Source organism: Orbilia oligospora (genome assembly GCF_000225545.1).
Source record: "Orbilia oligospora ATCC 24927 unplaced genomic scaffold scaffold00004, whole genome shotgun sequence".
Classification (NCBI taxonomy): domain Eukaryota; kingdom Fungi; phylum Ascomycota; class Orbiliomycetes; order Orbiliales; family Orbiliaceae; genus Orbilia; species Orbilia oligospora.
The window spans coordinates 1274658-1297844 of record NW_011645561.1 but is presented as its reverse complement, the minus strand read 5'-3'; the positions used below and the strand labels follow the sequence as shown (position 1 = coordinate 1297844).

The window sequence follows — 23187 nt, the reverse complement described above, 5'->3', positions numbered from 1 at the left end:
CGGTGACATTATACCACAGTCAATTGTTTTTTTTTCCTTGTGTTATCTATCAATACGTATACCAAATCTTCACGCTACTATACTATCATGGCTGCAACGAAGAATCGAGGCACTTATCGGGCTGTTGGCCTAAATAAAAATACAACAAAGAGTGAATTCGAAAGTTTGTTGATAGGGTACCTAACACCAGCAGAAAAGACTACGCTCAGGATCAGCAAGCTATGCCTTGCGCCATACCCAATTGACCACGGACGAACCCAGACAGCAATATTCAAATTCACAGGCGGCAGCCCAGAATTCCTGAAAAAAAAGCATATCAAAGACAAAGAAGGGGCAACTATCGAGATAGACTCGGATTTCTGGGGTCTGACACAACTGTACCATACAGAAGGAGAAATTCAGATCGAGTAAGTCTCAAACAGTCCTTGATTGAGTCATATATACGGTTTAATATATTTTATTGAGTAAATTCTATTTACTTACGATGTGAATAGTATTGTGGCACTAACCGGACTGAATGCACACGCATATGGTTCATGGAGTGGTGCAACTGATGATGATACGAATCCTATGTGGCTCCAGGATTACCTATCTAAAGATACTCGCCTGGGGCCACACTGTCGAAGCATGATATACGGTTACAATGCTAAAACGGCAGCCAATGCTTCCCATGATACCAATGACTACGTCAAAGGTTTTCTTCACGAGCTCAAGAAAGCCCGCAAAGAGCCTAAAGTATGTTTAAACATCTCCAGTGCGGGTATAATATAAGGTCCCGTGCTAAACGCAAGCTAATGCTGAAGAAAATCGCAGGAAAAGAAAAGGCCATTGGTACTACTCGGTCATAGTTACGGTGGCCTTATAATTGCACATGTGAGTAACTTGCTTCTTCCGTCAAGAGTCCTACCTTACTAACATGTATTCAGGCTTTCACGAGGGCATCGTGGGATCTAAGATATAGATCTATTTACCACTCAACCATCCGAATTATTTGTTTCGGTGTACCATATCGAGGTATCAGCCTCGAAGATGTTGAGCGACAAGTCAACTCAAACCCCAAAAAATTCAGCCAGGGTATAGGGTTGTTAAAAGCCATAGCCTACGAGGCGGGTAGAATTACTGCGAATACAGAACAGTTCCGACATTTACTGAAACAAACGAAAACCCGGCTGGTGACATTCTATGAAACAGCCCATACTCGCAAAGTCGAACAGGTAATACAATCGCCCAAACAGTGTTCTATTCGAGTATCTAGCCTCGAAAATACTAAATCTAGATACATTTACAGATAACAAGGGATGGCAAAGTTGTTGAGGGCGAATTCAGTCGATGTGGAGAGTACACAATAGTGGTATCGAGAGATTCAGCCGTGCTCGGGCTAGGCGAGGATCTCGAAGAAGACCACCCCACTGAAGGCGACCACTCCACGATAGTTAAATTTACGAGTGAAACGAATAGCACTTATACCACAATTACCGATATACTACGGACTCTACTCAGAGACGGTGAGAAAGAGGTCAAAAAGAGAATAAGTTGCGTCTCCCGAAGCTTTATCACCGTGACCTTCAAACAAAAGTACTGACGAAATATCAAAATAGATGCGACCGAAGGAGAGGATAAAAGACAGGATGAAATCGCAGATGCAATTGGAACAATTTCTCAGAACCCAGAAGAAGTAAAATACATGTGCAGCCAGATGCTTCGGATTGCTGCCGATGCTGGTTTACATAGACTAGCAGAAAAGCTCTTGAAAAAAGGAGCTGACCCCAATATGCAAGCCCATGATCCTCAGTATAAGAAGTGCCGGGAGGATAGTCGTTGGTTAGTGTCGATATCCTCGTGACAGCTCAAAGCTCAATCATGCAGCCACTTGAGTTCTGCTTTGCGGTTATACTAAGCTAATATATATCAATTCTTGACAATTTAGGCTGTTTGATAGCGCTTATGACCCAGAAACCGGAGAAGAAGCAGCGAAGGTGGCGAGATACCAAAATTCTGTAGCGGAAATCCTTGAAAGCGATGTCACTGCCCTTGCCCTGGCTACGAAACGTGGAAATACCGGACTTGTCAAACTGCTTCTCAAAGGAAGCGCCGACCCTAACCTTCAGTGCTCCTCCTACCTAGAGGGAAGAACCCCACTTCATGAAGCCTGTAGGAGAAACCATTCCGAAATAGTCAAATGCCTCCTCAGGTATGGCGCAAATCCGAATGCAAAAACCGGCCTTTTTGAGACGGTTCCTCTCCATGAAGTGGCTGAGTACGGCGGTTTTGTCGCTCCTACGCTTTTGGTCTTTAGGGCCGATGTCAATGCAAAGAAACTGGGGACCGGAGACACTCCGCTTCATATCGCTGCCCGGCGGGGTCACGTAGGTGCAGTATATGAATTCCAAAAGCATGGAGCTGATGTTGCTGCCCGAAATGCCTCCGGATCAACTGCTCTCCATGGAGCTGCTGAAGACGGACGCATATCAGTCGTTCTGAGTCTACTAGCAGAACCCAGGAACAGAGGTATCGTGGATATCCAGAATAATGAGGGAGAAACGGCACTTCATAAAGCCATAGAGTCTGAGGAGCTGGAAATTATCAGGATGCTCCTAGATAAAGGTGCAAACAAAGGCATCGTTATGAAAGACGGTAAAAATGCTTCTGAGCTCGCCGCGGAAATCGGAAATGATGAAGTTGAAGCCTTATTGAAGAAATATTAAACTTCAAATTAGCAAATTTCTTTCTATTTATGAATTCACACTCGCATTCAATTCTTATTTCCAAGTCAACTCCATGAATCCACTACACGAATACACACAGCATGCATAAGTTAGCGGATGGATGTAGACAATTTTGCCATATTGGATCATCCTTCATAATCTTTTAACACAGTTTCGATTTTGAATTCCAGTCTTTACTCTATTTTCCTAGAATTCTCAGTAGCTATGCATATATTTGAACTCTTAGTATCAAGCAACTTTGGTGATAAAATTCTAGAAGTGAGAACCGTCAACCCCTTATGATCGGGAATATTTCGGCATCTCATCCAATCTTACAACTGCCCAGAACGTATTACAAACGTCGATAATACTTCCATGGTTGCAGAATTGCGGTATCGGTATATCCGTGATACCCTTCAACAAAAGGGTACCCCCTCTAACGTTACAATGAAACGGATTGTGCTTAGACCAAAAACACCGGTAGCTCAGCCCCGTTAGTTCCGCACGCCCTATATTGCCGTAAGTGTGCTGTGCCTCGAACCGCTTTTATCAAATGAGCTGCCCCATATATGTTCAAAGAACTCTTCGCGCATTCTCGAATTCTCGTCAAGAAGCTACAATCGATACGACCAATGTTAAAATGTTAAAATGTTTAAATGAATCAAGTCAGCCTTACTCGGCGATTTTAACCTGGTAAATGAATTAGCTATTAGAGCCGAGGGGTTATAATACTTCGACTTTCCGCATTATATCTCTTCCCGGATATATCGAATACCATGTTTAAGGTATAGCTCGATACTGATGTTGCAGCGGCCCGCCTGACACATTGATGCTTCGCCAAACGAGGAAGCTCAAGAGCCCATGTTCCTTTCGAAGCTTTCTGGCGTCCCGGTCCAGATCCCGGATTCTCAATCTAGTCTCCGCGGCGCGCAGTACAGTCGCACAAACTTTGAAAAATAGCCGAAGCGTCTATGTTTATGCCTTTGAACACAGAAATCTCACAAGGCTTATAAGTTCATCCCAAAATGTGGGAAGTGTGTTGCATTACACATGCCGCATCCTACTTCAAGCTTCTAATCTCGAGATAGTAAGAACTCGGCAAGTCCGCCTTCGAATGCTTGTTCATTAACCTGGCTCACATGTATACACCCTTGGTCCCGCAACCTAGCTATAGACCTTCGAGAACTCTTCGATTTATATCCATGCATGTGTATGTACATGTGCACGTATCGTATCCGTATTGATGCCGCTCTATCGAATCGTCGACAGTATCAACTGCCAAATTTAAACTAAGGCAAATAATAACTTCTCTGTTCGATGTTCGGCATATATCAATATAGATGCAAGTATATTCTGTGCCATCGATGTGCATATATATGCATATGTATGTACTTAAGTCTATGACACCTCTGATCGGTGAGACAGAATTATAATTTCCGGACTGCGGACAATGACTAATTAGTCTCTCACTCAGTTAAAATACGAAGTTTCAACAAGGAACCACCCAGACGCGTGAACGTTTGGGGGGCAAAGCACCAGGCCTTCTCGCGTCCGAGAGCTCTCATTGGTGCGATATCAGGCCTAAAACGTCTTAAGTGGAGCCTCATTATCCTCGCCAATGCAAGGCACCAAGACTTGGGGCTCTAATAGGAAATTGAATGTTCCCACACACCCATATCGTGGAAGGTGTACCGTGTATGGTGGCGGCTCCCTTTTTACCCAAATTGCCTATTGTGCATAGTACATGCAATAACCTGTAATACCGACAGCGTTAGCAGAGAATGACTCCGCGGTGGCCCACCTATGATGTGTCGCTTGCATATTGCAAGTGGCAGAAAGGAGAACTTAAAATGCAAGTCTTATATAACGGCGCCTCCCTTCCAGACTACCGCGATCTTTTTCCTGAATTACCTAAACCCACGACTTCGGTTTTGACATTCTTTACCTTTTCTTTTTCCGTTACTTCTTGAAGTAGAATTCTTTTGATTTGTAGAGGGGTAGTTTCACCTTTCTATCGATCAAATATCCTACTTCGTCCATTCCTTACAGAGGTCCACTTCGCAGCTCTATTGCGGCTTAAGATCCTTACCAACCACAGTCACTCTTTACTTACTGTTTTGTTTCACATTCAATTTTTAATAGCGATACCCAGACGTTATCCATAAATATATAAAAATCTCAAAGAAAAAGGGAAAAAATGTTGTTCAAATATATCGCCTCCCTCGCCGTCCTGGCATCTTCCGCCGTCGCACAGACTGAATACACAGGCGGGTACAATGCGGCTTTCAAGAACATGACCGCTGTCTATTGGGGTCAGAACGCCGGTGCCATTGTTGACCCGACCAAGCAATCCGACTTGCTCACGACATGCAATAACACCAACATTGATGTGGTTATTGTCAGCTTTGTGACCAAGTTCAAAGGAAAGGCGGGGCTTCCAATTGTAAGACATACGCTCTAATTTATATTCATACCCCTGTCTCTTTTTTTTTTTTATGTATATGTACAGCCCATTGCGCAACGGCTCCCTTGCATCTGCACGGAAGTGACAGGTTTCTCGCGTTTTGGGGAATCGATCTGCTTGTTTCCGTTCCATATCGCTGGGTGCGAAATCGCTAACTCGGATTGGTAATGTCTCTGTAGCTCAACCTGTCAAACCAATGCGGCAATGTCTTCCCTTATGCGGAAAACCCAAAGAACGACACGGATATCCTGAACTGTCCTGATATCGGAGAAATGATCACTCAATGCCAGGGACTCGGAAAGAAGGTCCTTTTGTCGTTGGGCGGATCGACTTATAATAATGCAGCATGGAAAAGCGTTGCCGAAGCTCGTGATACCGGAAACACTCTTTGGGCTATGTTCGGCCCTCCCGGTAACAATCCATATAAATATCGACCTTTCGGTAACGCAACTGTTGATGGATTCGACCTGGTAAGTTGGAGAATAACGAATTGTAATATTCCATACTTTGAGACAAGCTTTCTAATGGTATCTATTCTATAGGACTTCGAATATGTCGCCAATGCGCCTTTCACTGACACCTTTGCCGCCCACATGAAGGCGAAATATGCTCTTGACAAGAAGCGTCAATACCTTCTCACCGCTGCCCCACAGTGCCCCAGCCCTGACGGCGCTCTCGACGTCGCCCTTACCAAGGTTGCATTCGATGCCATTTTCGTCCAATTTTACAACAACCTCTGCCAGACCTCGACCTGGGCCAAGGGTAAATCCCAAATGAAGAACACCTCCTTCAACTTCCAGTTGTGGGAGAACTGGGCGCGAACTTCCAGCGCCAACAAGAACATCAAGATCTTCATCGGTTTCCTCGGTGGCGGTGTTTCAGGTACTACTGGATATGTCAATAAGAATGTTGCCCAACAGATCATCGCCGATTCCCTCAAGTTCAAGAGCTTTGCCGGTGCTATGTTCTGGGATGCATCCATCCTCGGTATCAATACTGGAATCTTGCCAGCTGTCAGGGATGTCCTGACTGGCAAGGTTGTCATCAAGAAGCGTGAGATTGAGGAGCGTGAAATCAAGATCCCCGTTGGAGGCTCTTCCATCTATGCCGCTGAAGATTATATCGAGGTCAAGGCACCAGCTGAGGCTACTCGCAGGTTCAAGAGACGACACGTCCACCACCGTCGTGCGGGCTTCTTGTCCAACTAAGACACAAAAAGAGGTTGAAGACAGAGTTTTACGAAACTTTTTTTTGTATATAGGTTTTGTTTGGGCAAAGCTATTCTGGCTATATTTTTAATCAAAAATTAATATAATGTATTTACTTCATAAAAGTGATTTACAGATACGTACCTAAATACGGTGATTCCAGCTCTATCGATCTTTAGAATAATCATAATGTCGACCGAGGCCGGGACTCATCTACTTTGCCTTTTGCAAGTGATATAGCCGGTGTTACCCAAATTCCACAGCTACATTTCATTCCATGCCAAGCGTAAGAACCGATTTTAGAGCTACACTTAGGACATTCAAGCTTGCCCTCCATCTCTCCCTTCTCGAGCTCCGGCCTCATCCATACAATTGGGTCGAGGAAATGGTGCTGGCAATTGTTTTTGTTTATACCAACGGCGTTAAGAATACGATCGCGGGAGCTGGAGGCAACGGGTGGACTAGCAGCATAATGGTCCACGAACGAACTTGAAAGCGCAAGAGTACGCCTGCGTAGAAGTTAGTTATGTGATATATACGAGAAGGGATACCGTCGAACGACATACCTGCACTTCCTACACTTCAACTGCATATCCGATCCTTCCTTAGATTCATCCTCCCCATAATGATTGATGGTTGGAGCTTTATGTGCCAAACGACTCAGCTCGACTTCTTTCCTATACAAGTATCGCTGGTACGCAGGCACATCGTCAAGATTTTGAATCGCCTGCTCAAGATTCTCAGAATAGATGTCAAGTTGCTTTCTGAATGCGAGGTTTGGGCAGATAATTGGCCGTGACTGTCTGAGGATTTCCAGGGCGATCTCTGCTGGTATCTGCTTTTTGTAGATTAGATATGCTGCACAGATTGTAGCGGATCGAGATATGCCCATCGCACTGCAAGGAATAGTTAGTCATTGAAGAAGACGAGATAACTGCAATTCACAACTTCGTACCAATGCACTAAGACACTTCCACCTTCTTGTATAGCTTTATCGATAAACGCATTCGACGTTTGGAAATATTCAATTAGATTCTCGTCATCGTCGTCATTAACTTCGATGTGTAAATGCTTTCCAGCAGATGCGAATTTCTCGACCTGGGTCTGATCCAGTCGGCCTCTGAGGACGGACACAACATGGGTAATGTTCGCGGCTTCCAGTAGATCCGTACGTCGCAGCACGAACATGCTACAAACTGTTAGCCATATAAACTAGCATTTACTTTTTATTCTTCCTAAAAAAAATATAAAAAAAATAGAGCTCGCAAACGAGGAAAAGAGAAGACAAGGAAAGGAAAGGGCATCGACACTAACCCGCTGATATACAGCCGAGTATCAGCTATTTTATCCATGCCTCCGTGATTTTCGCGGAAACTTCGAAGTTTTTTGAGGAGTTCGCCAGCAGATGCACCTGTTTTGAGCTCGAGACCTTTGAGATTTGCGGGATTGAGGGTCATTGTGATCGAGACGAAAGGACCGGCCGTCTGGGGTTGAAGGTGAGATTTTGTGTGACTCGATGCGGTGTAGCTGTTGCCAGCCGAGGTTTAGCCGGCCTAATCCTTGGCTAGCGTCGTTCTTCAGGGTGCTTGAAGTCGGGCCGCGGGCTTTTTTATGATGCAAAATGCCGTGGAAGTCGACGTTTTGGAGGTGATGTCGATGAAATACTGGCACTGCTGTACATGCATGTACCTGCCTTTGTATCCTCATGGTTTAACACCACGTGTGAAGGGTTATCAACCCGGAAGTCGATCGAGAACATCGAGCATGAGGGATTGGCTTCAAAGTTTCAATGGCTTCGCACCTTGCTCGAAGCAACGCCAAGACATGGAAATCTGGTTATCGGATTACGGCATAAGGCCCTGTGCATACTTGCAGAAGTTAACATCACTGTTTTAATTAATCAATTTCAGCTATAACATGCACTAACTACCTACTCCGCACCGATGCGATAACGCAGGGCCGGAGACTCAACTACAATATCGCATCATACTATGCGACCCCCCAACTATCACGAGGAATGTAGGGCCATTTGCATTCTATTCAAACTTGGCAAACATTAAGCACAGGTTTAAACCTAAACACGCGCATAGGCGCAATGGCATCTTCGGGGAATACAATTCCTGACCTCGAGCCGTCGGCATCCGCGATCATATCAAATCCAGGGATTGATACTCCAGAAGCCCAAAACCCCCCATCTCAAGGGTTTAGAGTCTCTCACCAGTATTCCGGCGTTGCAGAAGTCGATACGCCTGCTCTAGTACAAGACGAGGTAGAAGATAGCCTTCCGCATCGACATTCTTTTCTTGAAGATGAGCGGGCAGAAGAGCGGCTGGAGGCAAGGGCTCAAGCACCAACCCCTCTTACGAGGAAGAAACAAATCGATCTTCTCACGACAGTCTGTTGGCTCGTTTTCTTCTCGATATGGGGTGCACTCGCGCGTATCGGTCTATCAGCCTTGACCACCTATCCGGGTTCTCCTATTGCCGGTGTAATCTGGGCTAACTTTGCTGGTTGTTTTGTTATGGGATTTATGGCTGAAGAAATCTGTTTCTTCGCTGGCCCACTAGCGCCGAATGACCATTCGAATGGCAACGGAGCAGAAATGAAACGAACAGTAGAGGAGAATCACTGGAGCATTGATAAAAAGGCTATTCCTTTATATATCGGGATCACAACGGGGTTTTGTGGGTCTCTCACAAGTTTTTCAACCTGGATGCGGGATTCTTTCTGGGCGATGTCGAACACTCATCCAGCCCATCCAAGATACAGAGGTTACAATGTAGAGGCTCTGCTGGCACAGATAATCGCGACAGTTGCTTTGTCCGTTGGTGGGTTGAAAGCTGGTGCGCATTTTGCACTGTTTCTTCGACCGTTCATACCGACGATGCCAACTAGCTTCAGGCCACACCTTGATATAGTTGGGATTATTCTTGGACCCGCTTGCTGGATCGGTGTCATTATAATGGCAATATTTATTCCAAAGTGGAGAGGCATTCTGCTTTTTTCAGGTGTATTCGCCCCTCTTGGAACTCTCCTGAGGTTCCTGGCATCAAAAAGATTAAACCCCTTATTACCATCATTTCCTCTGGGAACTTTCAGCGTAAATGTTAGTGGATCGATGATCGATGCAGCTTTTATCTTACTACAAAGTTATAGCGGTGTTAGTTTTGTTGGTTGCGAGATATTGCAGGGACTGGAGGACGGGCTTTGCGGATGTTTGACAACCGTTAGCACGTGGGTTGTAGAAATTACAACATTGAGGCGTATGTTAAAAAACCCTTCGGTTTTAGACACTCCCTGCTGATAGAATGTTGGTAATCGTTTTGCTAACCGCGATGTTGGTTTGACAGGTAGTCATGCATATCGATATGGAGTGACGAGTGTTCTATGCGGCTTTGCCTCGTTTGTAGTCATTTTGGGGACATATGTGAGTTGCTCCTTTCTAAGCATTATGCAATAAACATCGAGAGTTCTGGCATCTGACTAACGTTATACCAGACCTGGGATCATGGTTTGGATCCGAGGAAATGCTAGGTTCTAGAATAGAAATGACCTTTTTCTGTCTCTTTAGATAAAATGAGACATCCCGAATATAGATTTTGAGTGTCGCCACTGAGAACTGCATAAAAAATTGAGGCTCAAATAAACTATTAGTAGTTTGATAGTATATGTTATAATCTCCATGATCTCGCGGAGTCCGAAAATAAAGTTAATCAAGACAAAATGATGTCACGATGTATGGTTTATTCTCCGGGGGGCGACATTCTAGAAATAAATCTGATCTTGCGGGATCGGTCGCTTGTGAGTAGACGATACAACCTCAGCCCATATTCTTAATTCTTTAAGTTCACTCTGGGCTGCACCGATTGGAATGCAACAGCTGGCATAAAACCCTTCAAAAGTTATTTTTGGTATAGAGTTTGACCATTATGGGCATCGACACCGAAGATGGTTGGCTCAAATAGGTTCCTCTAAAAAAAATTCAACTGCGGCTGTGCACGCCCGCGGCCGCCGTGGTTGCCAGCCTTAGTTGTCTGTCCTGCACGGGCATAACCCACCTTCTTGGATTGTTACATCGATATTTCGCTTGCTGCCATGGCATTTCGCACGACTTGCCGGCGACTCCTATTCGAGGCATTTTGTCCCCGCCGAATTAACCGATTGATGAGCTAGTACAGCGTATGTATGTAGGAGGGGGCGGGGAGATTGTGATCTTCAAGAATCTCATGATCAGTTCATGTAAAAAAGTTTCCCTGCACGATTGTCTTGGGTGCAGTATCTGTAATCTTCGGTTCTGCCATATGTCTCATACCCACCGCGGCTTTTCCTTTCGAAAGGGAAAGAAGTTCATGGGAAAAAAACAGAGAATTTCTAGAATTGCGTCGGTTTTGAGATTAGACACGCTCAGTCACAGAGCCAAACCACGATCCGGCGAATCACCTTCCTAGACGAAGGCAAGCAGTAGATCATGCGGGCAGGGTCTAACTTTTAGACTCCACGAACGCAGTTTCAGTTGCCCGTTTTCTTCGCGTTGATCCGACCCTCGGGTTTCCAACCAGAACCCTTTTTTTCTTTCCCTTCTTGCCCTGCGACTTTGTGACATTGTGTTCTGGGCGGATGCAGCCTTAGGCTTTCTCGCAGCAAGGGTTGCTTTCGGCCCATAGTTTGGTTGCATCTGTGTCGAAAGAAGCAGGGGCTGTGAAAGGAACACCGTTGGGAGACAGCATTAAGGGGTGCAGCTAGTATTTGCCAACACCCCCAAGGACACTTGGGACGGCCAAAAGCGTAGACTTTCGAGCGAATCAAGATGAAGACTCTCAGTCTAACATGGTAGGAAGAGATTCAGGGGCGTCTATGTGAGAGTGGACTAATCCGTCGAATGTGTACTGTACTGTACATGTCGACAATCGACATTCAATACATCGAGCGTCTGTTACATTGCATAGAGCAGATGGATGTCAAATCAATAGTGACAATTAGCAAAAAATTAGTACAGATTGCTAAAGATACAAAATACGATGGCGTAGGGATGCATAAGATCGTATCATACCTAACAGAACTATGTACTATGTACATGTACTCGGTAGCTGCCCAAAAAAGAAAAGATGGATCACAGAAAAAGAAAGTTTTGAGGTTGCGACGATTAGTGTGGTTAAGCCGCGCAGTTCGAGTTGGTCGCTGGTGTTTCGACACCTTTGCAGGGCACCGCGCACACTCAGAGTCCTCTGACAGGTCGGGGACTCCACTCCACGACAAGGCCACTCCACTCCACGGCCACCATGCCTCTCGTTCATCCCTTTTTTCCGTCGACCGCTTAAACCTATATTAAAAGAGTATCGCCAGTTTCTTCCTGCAGCTTTTCTCTCTCAGCATTCGTTTAGCCCTTACTTGCATACCAGGAAACGTCACAACTGTGTGCTGTTTTATACACCTTCTTTCTATAAACCAGCCATCTTTTCTAGTCTCTCGTTAAATCACGGACATTTTTATCCACCAAAATCAACCTTCCTTTTTTCTTTTTTCATCTTCTTATCTGGTCTATTTGTTTATTATTTACTCTTCAGCTGCGTAGCTTCCATTCGTTGGTGATATATTTCTTATACATAAGTTAGTTGTATTGCTCTTGCAAGATATCTCGAAAAACTTCCAACAACCTCAACAACAATTAGAGTAATTTCGGACATCTCTGGATTAGATTTTCGACCTTCATCAATCATTCCAACCACTCTACGACTCTTCAAACTATCATGAAGCTTACATCCGCTTTCCTCGTCGCTTCTGCGGCCCTTCCTGCGGCTCTTGCGCAAACATGGACCGCTTGTAACCCTCTCGAGAAGCAGTGCCCATGCAACCCAGCCCTTGGAAGTACCTACTCTTTCGACTTCACCAAGGGTGAAGGTTCCGAGCTTTTCCCAGTCGCGGACCACTTCCCTGTCAGATATGAGAAAGATGGTCTCCATCTTCCTGTCAGGAAGAAGGGTGACGCCCCAACTATCGCTGGTCTCAAGTACATCTTCGGTGGTCGTCTCGACTGCGTCTTGAAGATTGCCCCAGGCAAGGGTATCGTCAGCTCCCTGGTCTTCCAATCTGCCGATTTGGACGAGATCGACTACGAATGGATCGGCAGCAAGCCCCTTGAGGCTCAATCTAACTACTTCGGCAAGGGTAATACTAAGACCTACAACCGTGGTGCCATCCATCCAGTTACCGATTCTGCCAATATCTTCCACACGTACTCTATCGAATGGACAAAGGAAAAGATCACCTGGTATATCAATAACGAAGTCGTCAGAACCCTGACTCCTGCCATTTCTGCCGATCTATACGCCAGCAACAACTACTACCCACAAACCCCAATGGAGATCAAGATTGGTGCTTGGGCTGCCGGTGACCCATCTAACGCTGACGGTGTCATTGAATGGTCCGACGGTCCAATTGACTACTCCCAGGCTCCATTCGACATGGTTATCCAATCTCTCACTGTCACTGATTACTCCAAGGGTGCTACCGAGTACTGCTATGGAGACAAGAGCGGTTCCTGGGACTCTATCCAAATCTCCACTGATCCTTCCAAGGGAAAGACCCCAATTAAGGAGACCACCTCTGCTAAGCCAACCAAGACTGCCGAGCCAGAAGAGAAGACCACCAGCGCTGCTCCAAAGACTACTCTCGCCACCTCCTCCAAGGCTGACAAGGAAACCACCACCAGCGAGAAGGAAGAGAAGGAGACCACCACCTCCAAGCCACCAAAGAACACTTCCACTGGAGAAATCGCCCCAGCAATTACTCAGGGTCTCCCAGACTCCATTGGAGGAATGGACGGTCCCCAGAACAAGGGTGTTTCTTCCACTGGCACTGTCGATGCTCAAGCTGCTCAGACTGGTGCCCCAACTGACAACGTCCCAAGCTCTGCCTCGAGCATTAAGAATGCTGGCTTGAGCCTCGTTGTCGCTGCCGTCTTCGCTGCACTTGTATTATAAATGTAATGATACAGAACGAAAAAAAAACAAAATCTACAAAATCTTTGGACGAGAGAACTTAGGGGTTGTTTTATTTTTTTCTTCTCTTGTATGTAAAACATAGCTTTCATTTGTAATAACGGTGCATGTGGAGCATTCATTGCATAGCACGACTGGCATCTTTCTTTTTTTCACTTCTTGAGGCGGTAGAGAGACGGTTTTTTATTTCTTCATGTTTTTTGAGCGTTTTCCTGTCTGGTTCTTCTCGATATCCATTTGTTTCCTTTACTCTGCATTAGAGATAAATATTATACCTATTATATTTTCTCACTCTAGTGTTTTAATATTGTGATTTCGTGATATTGGTAGATTGGCTAGGACTACCTACCAGCCTACCTCATAGTCCATATGTTTACCATGTCGAAATCCAATAAGGCGGCACAGAAAACATGCAATTGTTTGCAAGTCCTATGCAGCCCTAAAATCCTTGGTATATGTACTAAATAGGAGTTACATCGCTATGGTGGCTTCCGTCCTTGTCTTTGATTCGTCATACGTCAAGCTGAAGTATCTTACAGCTCGTCCGTGCCTTAAATTCTATGCATGGCCACGGCTAGCTGTTCCGAGGGCTGATGTTTTTTACAATATAGGCTTACCAACTTTTGACAATTGTTCTTATCAATTAGTCTAGTTTGGCCTCGTAAGCCCGGTTTACAGTTTGTTAATTTACAGAACGATTGTTTGATTGCATGATGATATCGATGTGGGTAAATGCCGGCCGCGGCGAAACATTCTGGTTTGCGAACTAATGTAAGTAGATAACAAGGAACAAAAAGAAAAGGAATTCTAAATACACTACATATTGCTAACTAAGAAGCTAGCTCATCTCAAAGCTTTGGGAAGATTGTGAAATGATAATACAAAGAAATCATAAAAAAAGAAACATGTGAATAATTGAAGGGAATTTGAAGTTCAAGGCCAAATAGTCTTTGTTGGTTCCTCTACATTAGGTTCAGATACGGAATGTCCCATTCTTACAAGGGAGACATGATTGATATCCTTCGGTCCCTTCTCTAGAACCCGATTCTTATCCCAAATGGAAACCCCTAAGCTCGGCTTATCACTTGAAACATCACGCTTCGAATTCTTTCTGTTTCCAAAAAAGGCAGTATCTAAAGTGCCATACCGAGCTTGAAGTTCATCCAAGCGATCTTTTGACTCCGGGCCCTCCAGATAGTATGGTTCCTCGGTCCCCGGAACAAGATACTGTCGGTTTCCAGAATGTGATATTTTGGAGGGTGGGGCTGGAGAGTCCCCGTTTCGCAAGGCAAGGTCGCTGTCCCAGTCGGAGAGCGTATACTCGAGAATAAAATTGGGATCAAGATCGAATGGCGTGAACCCGAATTCTTTCCCATCGCCATGACGGTATACATAGCCTTCATGACTCTTTTTTATACCTTTGGGGATCTCGTCAAGAGTGTCTTGGATCTCTGCATCTGAGATAGTTAGGGGAATATTGGTTGGTTGTATTAGGGTTGCCGCACAATAGCATCCTATATAAGTAGATGTTTTGTATCAGCTATCCGCCCCATATATATGTAACTGGTGTCGATATCTGATGCAATGGTATCCTGACTACCCACCTGCTGCAGTCCGGCACGTCTCTGAAATAAGCGCGGTGTCACATCGCCGTTGAAAATGGATATCAGGCCGATAGTTCGGGTTGGGAACAACGACACCTTGATAAGAACAACGGCAATTCCTACATTTAAGTTGATATGACATGACTGCAGACGCTTGGTTTGCAAAACCACTACGTGAACGCCAGTTGGGCCATCGATTTGCGGGTAAGTATATGTTGTTGCTATGTGGTGTGATACCCAGCACCCATCGTGCGGACATACATTCGATCCTATAGCCTGTGGAATCGTAGAAGTCGTATACGGTCAGTGGAGGGTGGTCATCAGGGCCGTAGGGGTGTTCATCATCTGGTATGTTGGTGCCGTCGTCGCTTTCATAGTCGCTGCCATAGTCTGTGGGAGTATTTGTTCGTCGGCCCAGTTCAACTTTTACTGGGGTTCCCTTGATGTTTGTCCAATTCAAATAGGGCTGATGGCTTGGTGTGAGAGCTTCGAAAGTGGAGCTATCAACCACGGCGGGTAGCATTGTTTCGTTCTTGTCTAAGGCTAGAGGTGACCCCACAACAAGCGTGATAGAAAATACAAATAAAATGGTATAGAGGAACAAAGACCAAGTTCGGTCTGTGATGATATTTTCGAACCGCATCTTGGCGAATTCTTGAGGGGGCGTTTCTAGGTATCCCTGGCGGTAGGTTGGTGAGGTTATAAAAACCGGGGAATCAGTGTATCGTGTAACGTTGTCAGACCGTGGCAGTGTGAATGTTCAACTGTATATTTCTAAGCAAGGGAAAAGTCTAGGGTCATATTCTAAGTCGTGGTAGTAGTATTTATGTGTGCAAGCTCTTGGGATTGGGTTAAGTCTCCCGTGCTAGATGTAATGCTAGGTGTCTTCTCGGCTTATACTTTTCCTGCACGTATGATGCTCCATGTACGTACAAGCCTCCATGGAACGGCATCATTTTTCTATAGAACAAAGTCCGGTTACGGGACTGTCTCCATTGATTGTACAAGTATTCTACAAATACATCTAAGCCCGGGTGCCTGCGCCGCGTATCGAGCTACATGTATACAGTGTATCGATATAAAGTTGGCGTGCACTTTTTCGTACGTTTCGTATTATGTGAATGAGGGGCACAATAACTGGGAATTTGGTTCGCTATCAATTCCAACCGGTGACAGGATTCACGGATCCGATAGTCGAGCCAATTGATAATAAGATATGATATTGTATTCTATATTATTGTGGGAAGCTTCCTTGTCATTCCGACCAATTGGCATACTGTTATATTATTCGGAGATATGCCTATCCATTGGTTAGATTATATCTACTACGGTATTGAAAATCTAACAACTAGGCTAAATATTAATATATCGTGCAATTAATTTACAAAGCTTGCTCTTATATTGTCCTAGTTTGTTTGTGATAAGAGGAACTATCTACTGTGCATGCAATGTCTAAGTAGATGTCGGACCGGTGCCACTAATCCTAACACCAACCAAGTTAACTCGATAGCCCAGTTTACTATGATTTCAGACATTGCATTTAGATATTTAAATATTTTTAGGCTTGATTGAAAAAGGTATTTACTTTTTTATGCAATAGTATCATTGATAGGTTTTAAATTTTGCATGATTGCATTGAGATCGATAGCATTCTAGACACTTCTTACACCAGATTCCAAAACCAATTATCTGCGCCACCCAACGATATGTGTTGTCTCATGTTGGATTTTCGTTCCAAAACGCAGGGCCAACTGCGCCCGGTTTCCAGATTTAGGCCGTCCATCCCGCCCAGCCATCTGACGACTGCCCCGTCGTCATCACCACCGCTTCACATCAGAACTTCATCTTCATCTTCATCATCACTTCGCGAACCCTATACAAAATCTGAACCCGATACAACGACTTAAGAAGCCCCTGAATTCTAAGAGAAGTGGTTGAAATCTACTCACCATGGGGGCCCTTTTGTCGCTACCCTTAATGGCTATACCCAGCATGAGCTCCGTATGTCTCCGCCGACCGCTATCTTCTTTAACCCAACAGGCCACTAACGTCCAACGTCTTCGATACATGTAGATCATCACTGTTGGAGCATCTTGCTGCGGTGCGGCGACTTGCTCTGCCATCTTCAACTCTTGCGGGAAATGTCACAACTCGACCGCCACCCGTATTGTCTACGCTTTAATCCTCGCCATAAACTCGATATTCAGTTGGATAATGCTCACGCCATGGATAATTAAGAAACTCCAAAAGTTAACGCTGGACTACATGACCATAAAGTGTCTCGGAGAGGACTGTTTTGGTTTCGTGGCTGTACACCGGTTTAATTTCGCGTTGGGACTGCTCCATTTTGCACTCGGTTTGATGTTACTTGGTGTCAGGTCCACCAAGAATGGCAGAGCGTCGATACAAAACGGATTTTGGGGACCAAAGATACTGGCTTGGATTGGACTTATCGTTCTCACCTTCTTTATTCCCGAAGAGTTTTTCATCTTCTGGGGGAATAAGGTCGCATTCGTGGGAGCAGCACTTTTCCTCTTCCTCGGACTTATCCTGCTTGTCGATCTAGCACACACATGGGCCGAGACTTGTCTAAGAAAAGTGGACGAGACGGATAGCAATGTGTGGAGGTTTATACTTGTCGGTTCCACGTTGGGGATGTTCATCATTTCGTTGGTCCTTACCATCATTATGTACGTCTTCTTCGGGAAGGGCGATTGTAGTATGAACATCTCGGCTATTACTATCAATATGCTTCTGGCGATTGTTGTCAGTGCAATGTCAATCCATCCGGCGGTCCAAGAGGCAAATTCGCAGGCTGGTCTTGCGCAAAGCGCCATGGTCGCGGTTTATTGCACATACTTGACAATGTCTGCTGTGGCTATGGAACCAGATGACAAGCACTGCAATCCATGGATTCGAGCTAGAGGCACCAGGACAGCCAGTATTGTTATTGGTGCATTGCTCACACTCCTCACTATTGCATATACCACTACAAGGGCTGCAACCCAAGGTTTTGCCATGGGCAGTTCGGGGCCAAGCGGCTACGCTGCTCTCGGAGATGACGAACATGGACTTGTTACCCAGGAGCCATCAAGACATGCCATGAGACAAGAGGTTTTGAGGAGAGCAATCGCAGAGGGAGCATTGCCGGCTAGTGCCCTGGATGAAGATAGTGACGACGAGGCAGAAGATGCGGTCGATGATGAGAAGGGACGGGTGCAGTACAATTATACACTGTTCCATTTCATCTTCATGTTGGCCACGGCTTGGGTTGCCACTCTATTGACGATGAGTTTGGAGGATAAGGAGGGCGATTTCACACCCGTTGGCAGGACGTACGGGGCTAGTTGGACTAAGATTATCAGTGCATGGGTCTGTTATGCACTGTATGCATGGAGCCTGATTGCTCCCGTGGCGTAAGTGCTTGTTACCAATCTATTGTAGTTCTATGAAGTCATGAGTATGCTAACGAGGTGGATATAGGCTTCCTGATCGATTCGGCTAAGCTGTGGGGACCGATCCTTTCCTTCTTTTGCGGCATAGTTTTTCGGAGCTAGCGGTGGCTTTACTTTGTAGATGAGGTTCTTTGAGACTAATGGGTTCTGGGGGGTCTCTACTTTCTAGCTTTCTGTTTCTGTTTCAAACATCTTTTACTCGTTCTTTTATTCATATACTTGGGGTTTGGTATCAATATGCATCTGCCGGTCGTCTATTCACTTCGACAGGATATAGTTCTGTTTAATAACTCCACAAATAATCAGTACTAGTTATAACTTACCTTCCTAAATGCGTCTTACCTCTCGTATAAGTTGAGGGGTCCCTCGTATTGGTACATTTGTACAATTGTGAACAAGATAGAATTTCAAATATCGTCGTGAACCTGTACATGCACTCAAGCTTGCATGATTAACATAAACCGGTATATGGGTCTATAGATCTGGAATGTATAATATACTTCAGCTTACGAAAGCTAAGGCGCCACACACGGCGAAATTCCAGCGCCCAACAGCCAACGGCGATACAAAATTCCTGTTGGTCATGAATACAGCGGGACAAGGCCATTACGCGTTTGGAAGTGGCTTGTGCAGGCAAAACCGACAGGCATTACCCGGCGATGACCATGCAGCCACAATCATGAACTATGCTAGGTAGTTAGTGTATTTAGACCACGGATAGTCTCTCCGAACCCAAATTAAAAACCATCCGTTCTTGTTTTAAAATAGAATAAAATCTTCCTAACTTTGAGTGCTTCAGAGCGTTGATAATTCGGGCCTACCAGACCAATTCGGAGACATTGAAATTAAATAGACCTGGACCATACGTAATCCTACTTCTGCTAGCTAGCTTCAGACCTGGAAAGGCGAGTTAGTCATTTTGGGAGGGACAAACAGGGCCAGGCAAGGCAAACAACCCCGCCATTCTTCCTGCCACACCTTCGATTCACACACCACACAGCTGCCATCTTATATCAGCCATCGGCCATTCCATCATATCATCATCTACCAAAAACTTCGCAGAGCCGCTTTTCTATCAGATATCAGTCCTATCGTTCTAATTTTCGTCCTCTGAAACTCCCGGGGCTCTCTACGGCATCCTACTGCCTCTTGTTAACAAACTAGATCACCGACTGCCTTCCTTCCATCCCCTCTATCGCTATGTTCCGCGGCACCAACGCCAACCCTTTTGACGATGTCGTCGGTACGTTTGATCCGCTGTCTCTGCCGGCGAGAGATTTGATCCTTTCGGGCGCCTGTTCTGCAGAAAAGGAATGTAAAGCTAATACAACTGTTTCCGATAACATGTAGCCAAGGCGACCGACGAGAACCTCACTTCGGAGAATTGGGAGTTCATTATGGAAGCTGTCGATAAAGTCGAAGGTGGCGGTTCAGATGCGTATGTACTCGATATCATCGGGGTTCTCTATCGCAGCTCCGTTTTGCATATCCTGGAATGATGTACGCATGTAACTGACTGTGCGAATGATGATAGTCCGAGAGAAGTCGTCGGTGCTCTTATCAAACGGCTAGCACACCGGAATGCTCAGGTTCAGATATACACACTTGAGGTACACATATGCGGTATTTTGCCATGAAGACGGGATACAAGGCTAACACTATTACTGTAATTTATTAGACTGCAAATGCGTTATCGCAAAATTGTGGTCTTAAAGTACACCAGGAACTGTCGTCGAGGGCCTTCACGGATGCTTTGATTCGGTTAGCTGGTGATAGAGTATGGGTTCCGTCTAAAGACCCTTCCAGGCTTCGATACACTAATTTAATACCTTTCCTTTCAGAATACACATCAAACAGTAAAGTCCAAGATCCTGGAGCGTATGGAGGATTGGGCCGAAATGTTCAGCAAAGACCCGAATCTGTTTGTTATGGAACAGGCCTACACAAAACTAAAGTCCCAAAGTGCGATTATCTTCGTCCCTGCATATGCATGAAATTGGCTGGATACTGATGGTAATACCTTAGATCCTAGTATACCAGCTCCTTCGAAGCCAACTAAGAACGCCATCACTGATGCCGACCGACTAAAGGAAGAGGAGGACCTTGCCCGTGCCCTTGAAATCTCGCTACAGGATACTAGGAGACAACAGAACTTCCCTGCTGCATCGGCATCCTCGAATTCAAATGCTGTTCAGAAACAACCTGAACCAAAACCCGAACAACCTCCTGCTAACTCTACAGCTGCCACAGTATCCCGCGTGAGAGCTCTCTACGACTTTGTACCTACAGAATCTGGAGAGTTGGCATTTAGGAAAGGTGATATTATCGCCGTTCTTGAGTCGGTGTACAAAGATTGGTGGAAGGGGTCTTTGAGAGGACAGACGGGTATCTTTCCGCTGAACTACGTCGAGAAGCTTGCAGACCCTACTGCTGAAGAGTTACAGAGGGAAGCACAGACAGAGGCTGAAGTCTTCGCACAAATCAAGAATGTGGAGAAGCTTCTGTCGCTATTAAGCACTTCTAGTGCAGATCAGCATATCCAAGATAATGACGAGATAACGGTAAGGCTAGTAGTGTAAATCCTAACGAGCGCATAATCTGACTATGGGTGATCGCAGGCTTTGTATCATCAAACACTCTCCATCCGACCAAAGTTGATTGATCTCATCAGCAAGTACCAACAGAAGCGAGGTATTAATCTCCGATTATTTCGTGTTTAAAAGGGTCCCACTAACGCAAGGTATCGCCACTAGACGACTTCCAGGCCCTCAACGAGAAATTTGTTAAGGCTCGCCGTGACTATGAAGCATTGTTAGATACATCCATGTCCAACCCCGCAGCGCACGCGTACTCACGACCGCCATATAGCCAAGGATATGGGCCCGGTCCAGAATACGGCGCACCTCTACCCGGACCTGCCGGAGGCCCCATCGGAGGACCACTAGGGGGACCCATCGGAGGGCCAGTTGGCGGTCCACCTGGTGGTCCTCAGGGGTTCTATCCGCCCCAGCCGCAACATCAAATGCACCACTCCCCTCCACCACCTCTCAACACAAGTGGACCATACGGTCCTCCTGATGCCCAACAGGGCGGTGTTCCATATCCAGTTTCAACAAGCCCTATCCCTCCTGCTGGGTCGAACCCATCAAACTTCTATGGCGCCCCAACTGGCCCAATAGGAGGACCAGATGGCCGTAAAGCATCGTCGCCACAAGCTAATCCCCCAACAGGCCGTGATAGACACCCTTCGATAAGTGGTTACCATGATACAGGTGCACCACCTCAAGAGCTTGCCACATCATCCTACGAGTCTCCTCAAGACCCAAGCGGTCGCCCCATCTCCCCCTCTCACGGCCCTCAAGCCTACAAGAGCTACTACACATATAACCCTCCCACAACCGCAGCTACATCGCAAGGTGCAGGGCCTAGTGGCCCTAGTGGCAACTTCCCCCCTAGCGGTGGTCAACAACAACAGCAGCCGCAGCAGCAGCAGCCCAGTTATCCTCCTGTAATTACTAGAACTTCCCCAACTACTGTTAGGGACTCAACTGATACATATCAACAGTACCTGAATAACCGTCCACCGAGTTGGGTCGATCCGAGTACAGGAGGGCAGGGAAACCCGGCAGATTACTACAGAAATAACGAGCTGTTCTTGCCGCAAGGTGGTTCTGGAGGAGCTAGGCCGAGAGAGGCTTGAGTCAGGTAGTTTTTTTTGGGACAATGGAGGAACATTGATCGTACGCCGGTATTTTTTTTGCTATGCTCACTCTGCAGTAGATGACAATCGTTTTCATATTTTATTTCTATCGTTTTTTATCTCTCGTCGAACTTGGCACTCGCACTTTAGGCTCTCTGACTAGTTCTTTGATTATTGGGGGGGCTGTAATGGTTTCCATTTTCTTTTGCTTTTCCCTCTTCTATTTTTTCATATAGCGCATTATTGCTGGATGTATGCTGAAAGCAACACGGAGACTATTTCTTTCGGTATCAATATCACGCATGTTAGGTTTAAATTCAATAAACAATGATAGTGTGTTCCCATGTGGTTAGGAGAACTGTATAGGTATTTGCGTATATGACTAGTATGATATCAATGTTATAGAACCGTTGATCAATTGGCGCCTACGAGGGGCCTAGCGCCATAGACTGACTTACTTACTCTTTACTTCATTATTGAAGTGTATACAGAGCCGCTGTGTTCTAGGCCATCTACACAGGGGCAGGCTACTGCTCTTGTTCAGTGTGAGTTTTGTGCTGGTTCAGTGTATGGTCTCCTGGGCAGACGCTCTACCTACCACAGTCTCAAATTATACAGCGAACTCAGATCATAATATTCATCTATTCTGAGATTTAGTTGAGATTGCATCTACATTTTGCTAGAATGACATTGCGAAGCTTAGATCCTTGGGGACTTTGACAACCGTGTGGGTCCTAAGGCTAGGCAAGCTGGTCCAATGGTGTAATCTAGACACCAAAATGATATTATGCATGGTGCTAAACTTTTGGGGGTTAAAGGCTGTCGATTATTTGCGTTGGTGCCGTTGTAAGGAATCTTGTGTCACTACCATCTGATACGTGCTTCATGCAGCTCAACTAGCTGCAGTGATCCGACATCCGACCTACCCAGCATACTTCGAAGTTACCTGATCTAACGGTATACCGCCACGCTTACTCGGCCGACGTAAGGCTCTTGAAATGAATTAATCAAGAGCTTAGGGGATTATTGGCAGAACGGTATATGGGAGGTGCA

The 23187-nt window shown here is 45.6% G+C and overlaps 8 protein-coding genes across 8 annotated transcripts; 6 read left to right on the top strand and 2 right to left on the bottom strand.

The window, feature by feature from the left end:
- Positions 1–87: 87 nt before the first annotated feature.
- AOL_s00004g380 (uncharacterized protein) lies at positions 88–2705 on the top strand (the record flags this gene model as incomplete). Its single annotated transcript, XM_011119030.1, has 7 exons — positions 88–407; positions 495–735; positions 814–873; positions 927–1214; positions 1289–1505; positions 1599–1821; positions 1928–2705. 7 exons carry the CDS (start codon positions 88–90, stop codon positions 2703–2705), a joined length of 2127 nt encoding a protein of 708 aa, XP_011117332.1.
- Positions 2706–4902: 2197 nt separating this feature from the next.
- On the top strand, positions 4903–6377 carry AOL_s00004g379 (uncharacterized protein; the record flags this gene model as incomplete). The annotated part of the gene is made up of 3 exons (XM_011119029.1): positions 4903–5148; positions 5349–5639; positions 5712–6377. The coding sequence occupies 3 exons, from the start codon at positions 4903–4905 to the stop codon at positions 6375–6377; spliced, it is 1203 nt and encodes a 400-aa protein (XP_011117331.1).
- Positions 6378–6561: 184 nt separating this feature from the next.
- AOL_s00004g378 (uncharacterized protein) lies at positions 6562–7834 on the bottom strand (the record flags this gene model as incomplete). The annotated part of the gene is made up of 4 exons (XM_011119028.1): positions 6562–6886; positions 6944–7273; positions 7333–7566; positions 7692–7834. 4 exons carry the CDS (start codon positions 7832–7834, stop codon positions 6562–6564), a joined length of 1032 nt encoding a protein of 343 aa, XP_011117330.1.
- A 638-nt stretch (positions 7835–8472) lies between these two features.
- Positions 8473–9911, top strand: AOL_s00004g377 (uncharacterized protein; the record flags this gene model as incomplete). Its single annotated transcript, XM_011119027.1, has 3 exons — positions 8473–9640; positions 9728–9804; positions 9876–9911. The coding sequence occupies 3 exons, from the start codon at positions 8473–8475 to the stop codon at positions 9909–9911; spliced, it is 1281 nt and encodes a 426-aa protein (XP_011117329.1).
- A 2213-nt stretch (positions 9912–12124) lies between these two features.
- Positions 12125–13357, top strand: AOL_s00004g376 (uncharacterized protein; the record flags this gene model as incomplete). Its single annotated transcript, XM_011119026.1, has 1 exon — positions 12125–13357. One exon carries the CDS (start codon positions 12125–12127, stop codon positions 13355–13357), a length of 1233 nt encoding a protein of 410 aa, XP_011117328.1.
- Positions 13358–14308: 951 nt separating this feature from the next.
- AOL_s00004g375 (uncharacterized protein) lies at positions 14309–15622 on the bottom strand (the record flags this gene model as incomplete). The annotated part of the gene is made up of 3 exons (XM_011119025.1): positions 14309–14889; positions 14976–15149; positions 15241–15622. The coding sequence occupies 3 exons, from the start codon at positions 15620–15622 to the stop codon at positions 14309–14311; spliced, it is 1137 nt and encodes a 378-aa protein (XP_011117327.1).
- Positions 15623–16929: 1307 nt separating this feature from the next.
- Positions 16930–18484, top strand: AOL_s00004g374 (uncharacterized protein; the record flags this gene model as incomplete). Its single annotated transcript, XM_011119024.1, has 3 exons — positions 16930–16980; positions 17053–18395; positions 18463–18484. The coding sequence occupies 3 exons, from the start codon at positions 16930–16932 to the stop codon at positions 18482–18484; spliced, it is 1416 nt and encodes a 471-aa protein (XP_011117326.1).
- Positions 18485–19634: 1150 nt separating this feature from the next.
- AOL_s00004g373 (uncharacterized protein) lies at positions 19635–22134 on the top strand (the record flags this gene model as incomplete). The annotated part of the gene is made up of 8 exons (XM_011119023.1): positions 19635–19677; positions 19785–19872; positions 19969–20044; positions 20113–20211; positions 20276–20396; positions 20460–20995; positions 21053–21125; positions 21188–22134. The coding sequence occupies 8 exons, from the start codon at positions 19635–19637 to the stop codon at positions 22132–22134; spliced, it is 1983 nt and encodes a 660-aa protein (XP_011117325.1).
- Between the last annotated feature and the right edge of the window lie 1053 nt (positions 22135–23187).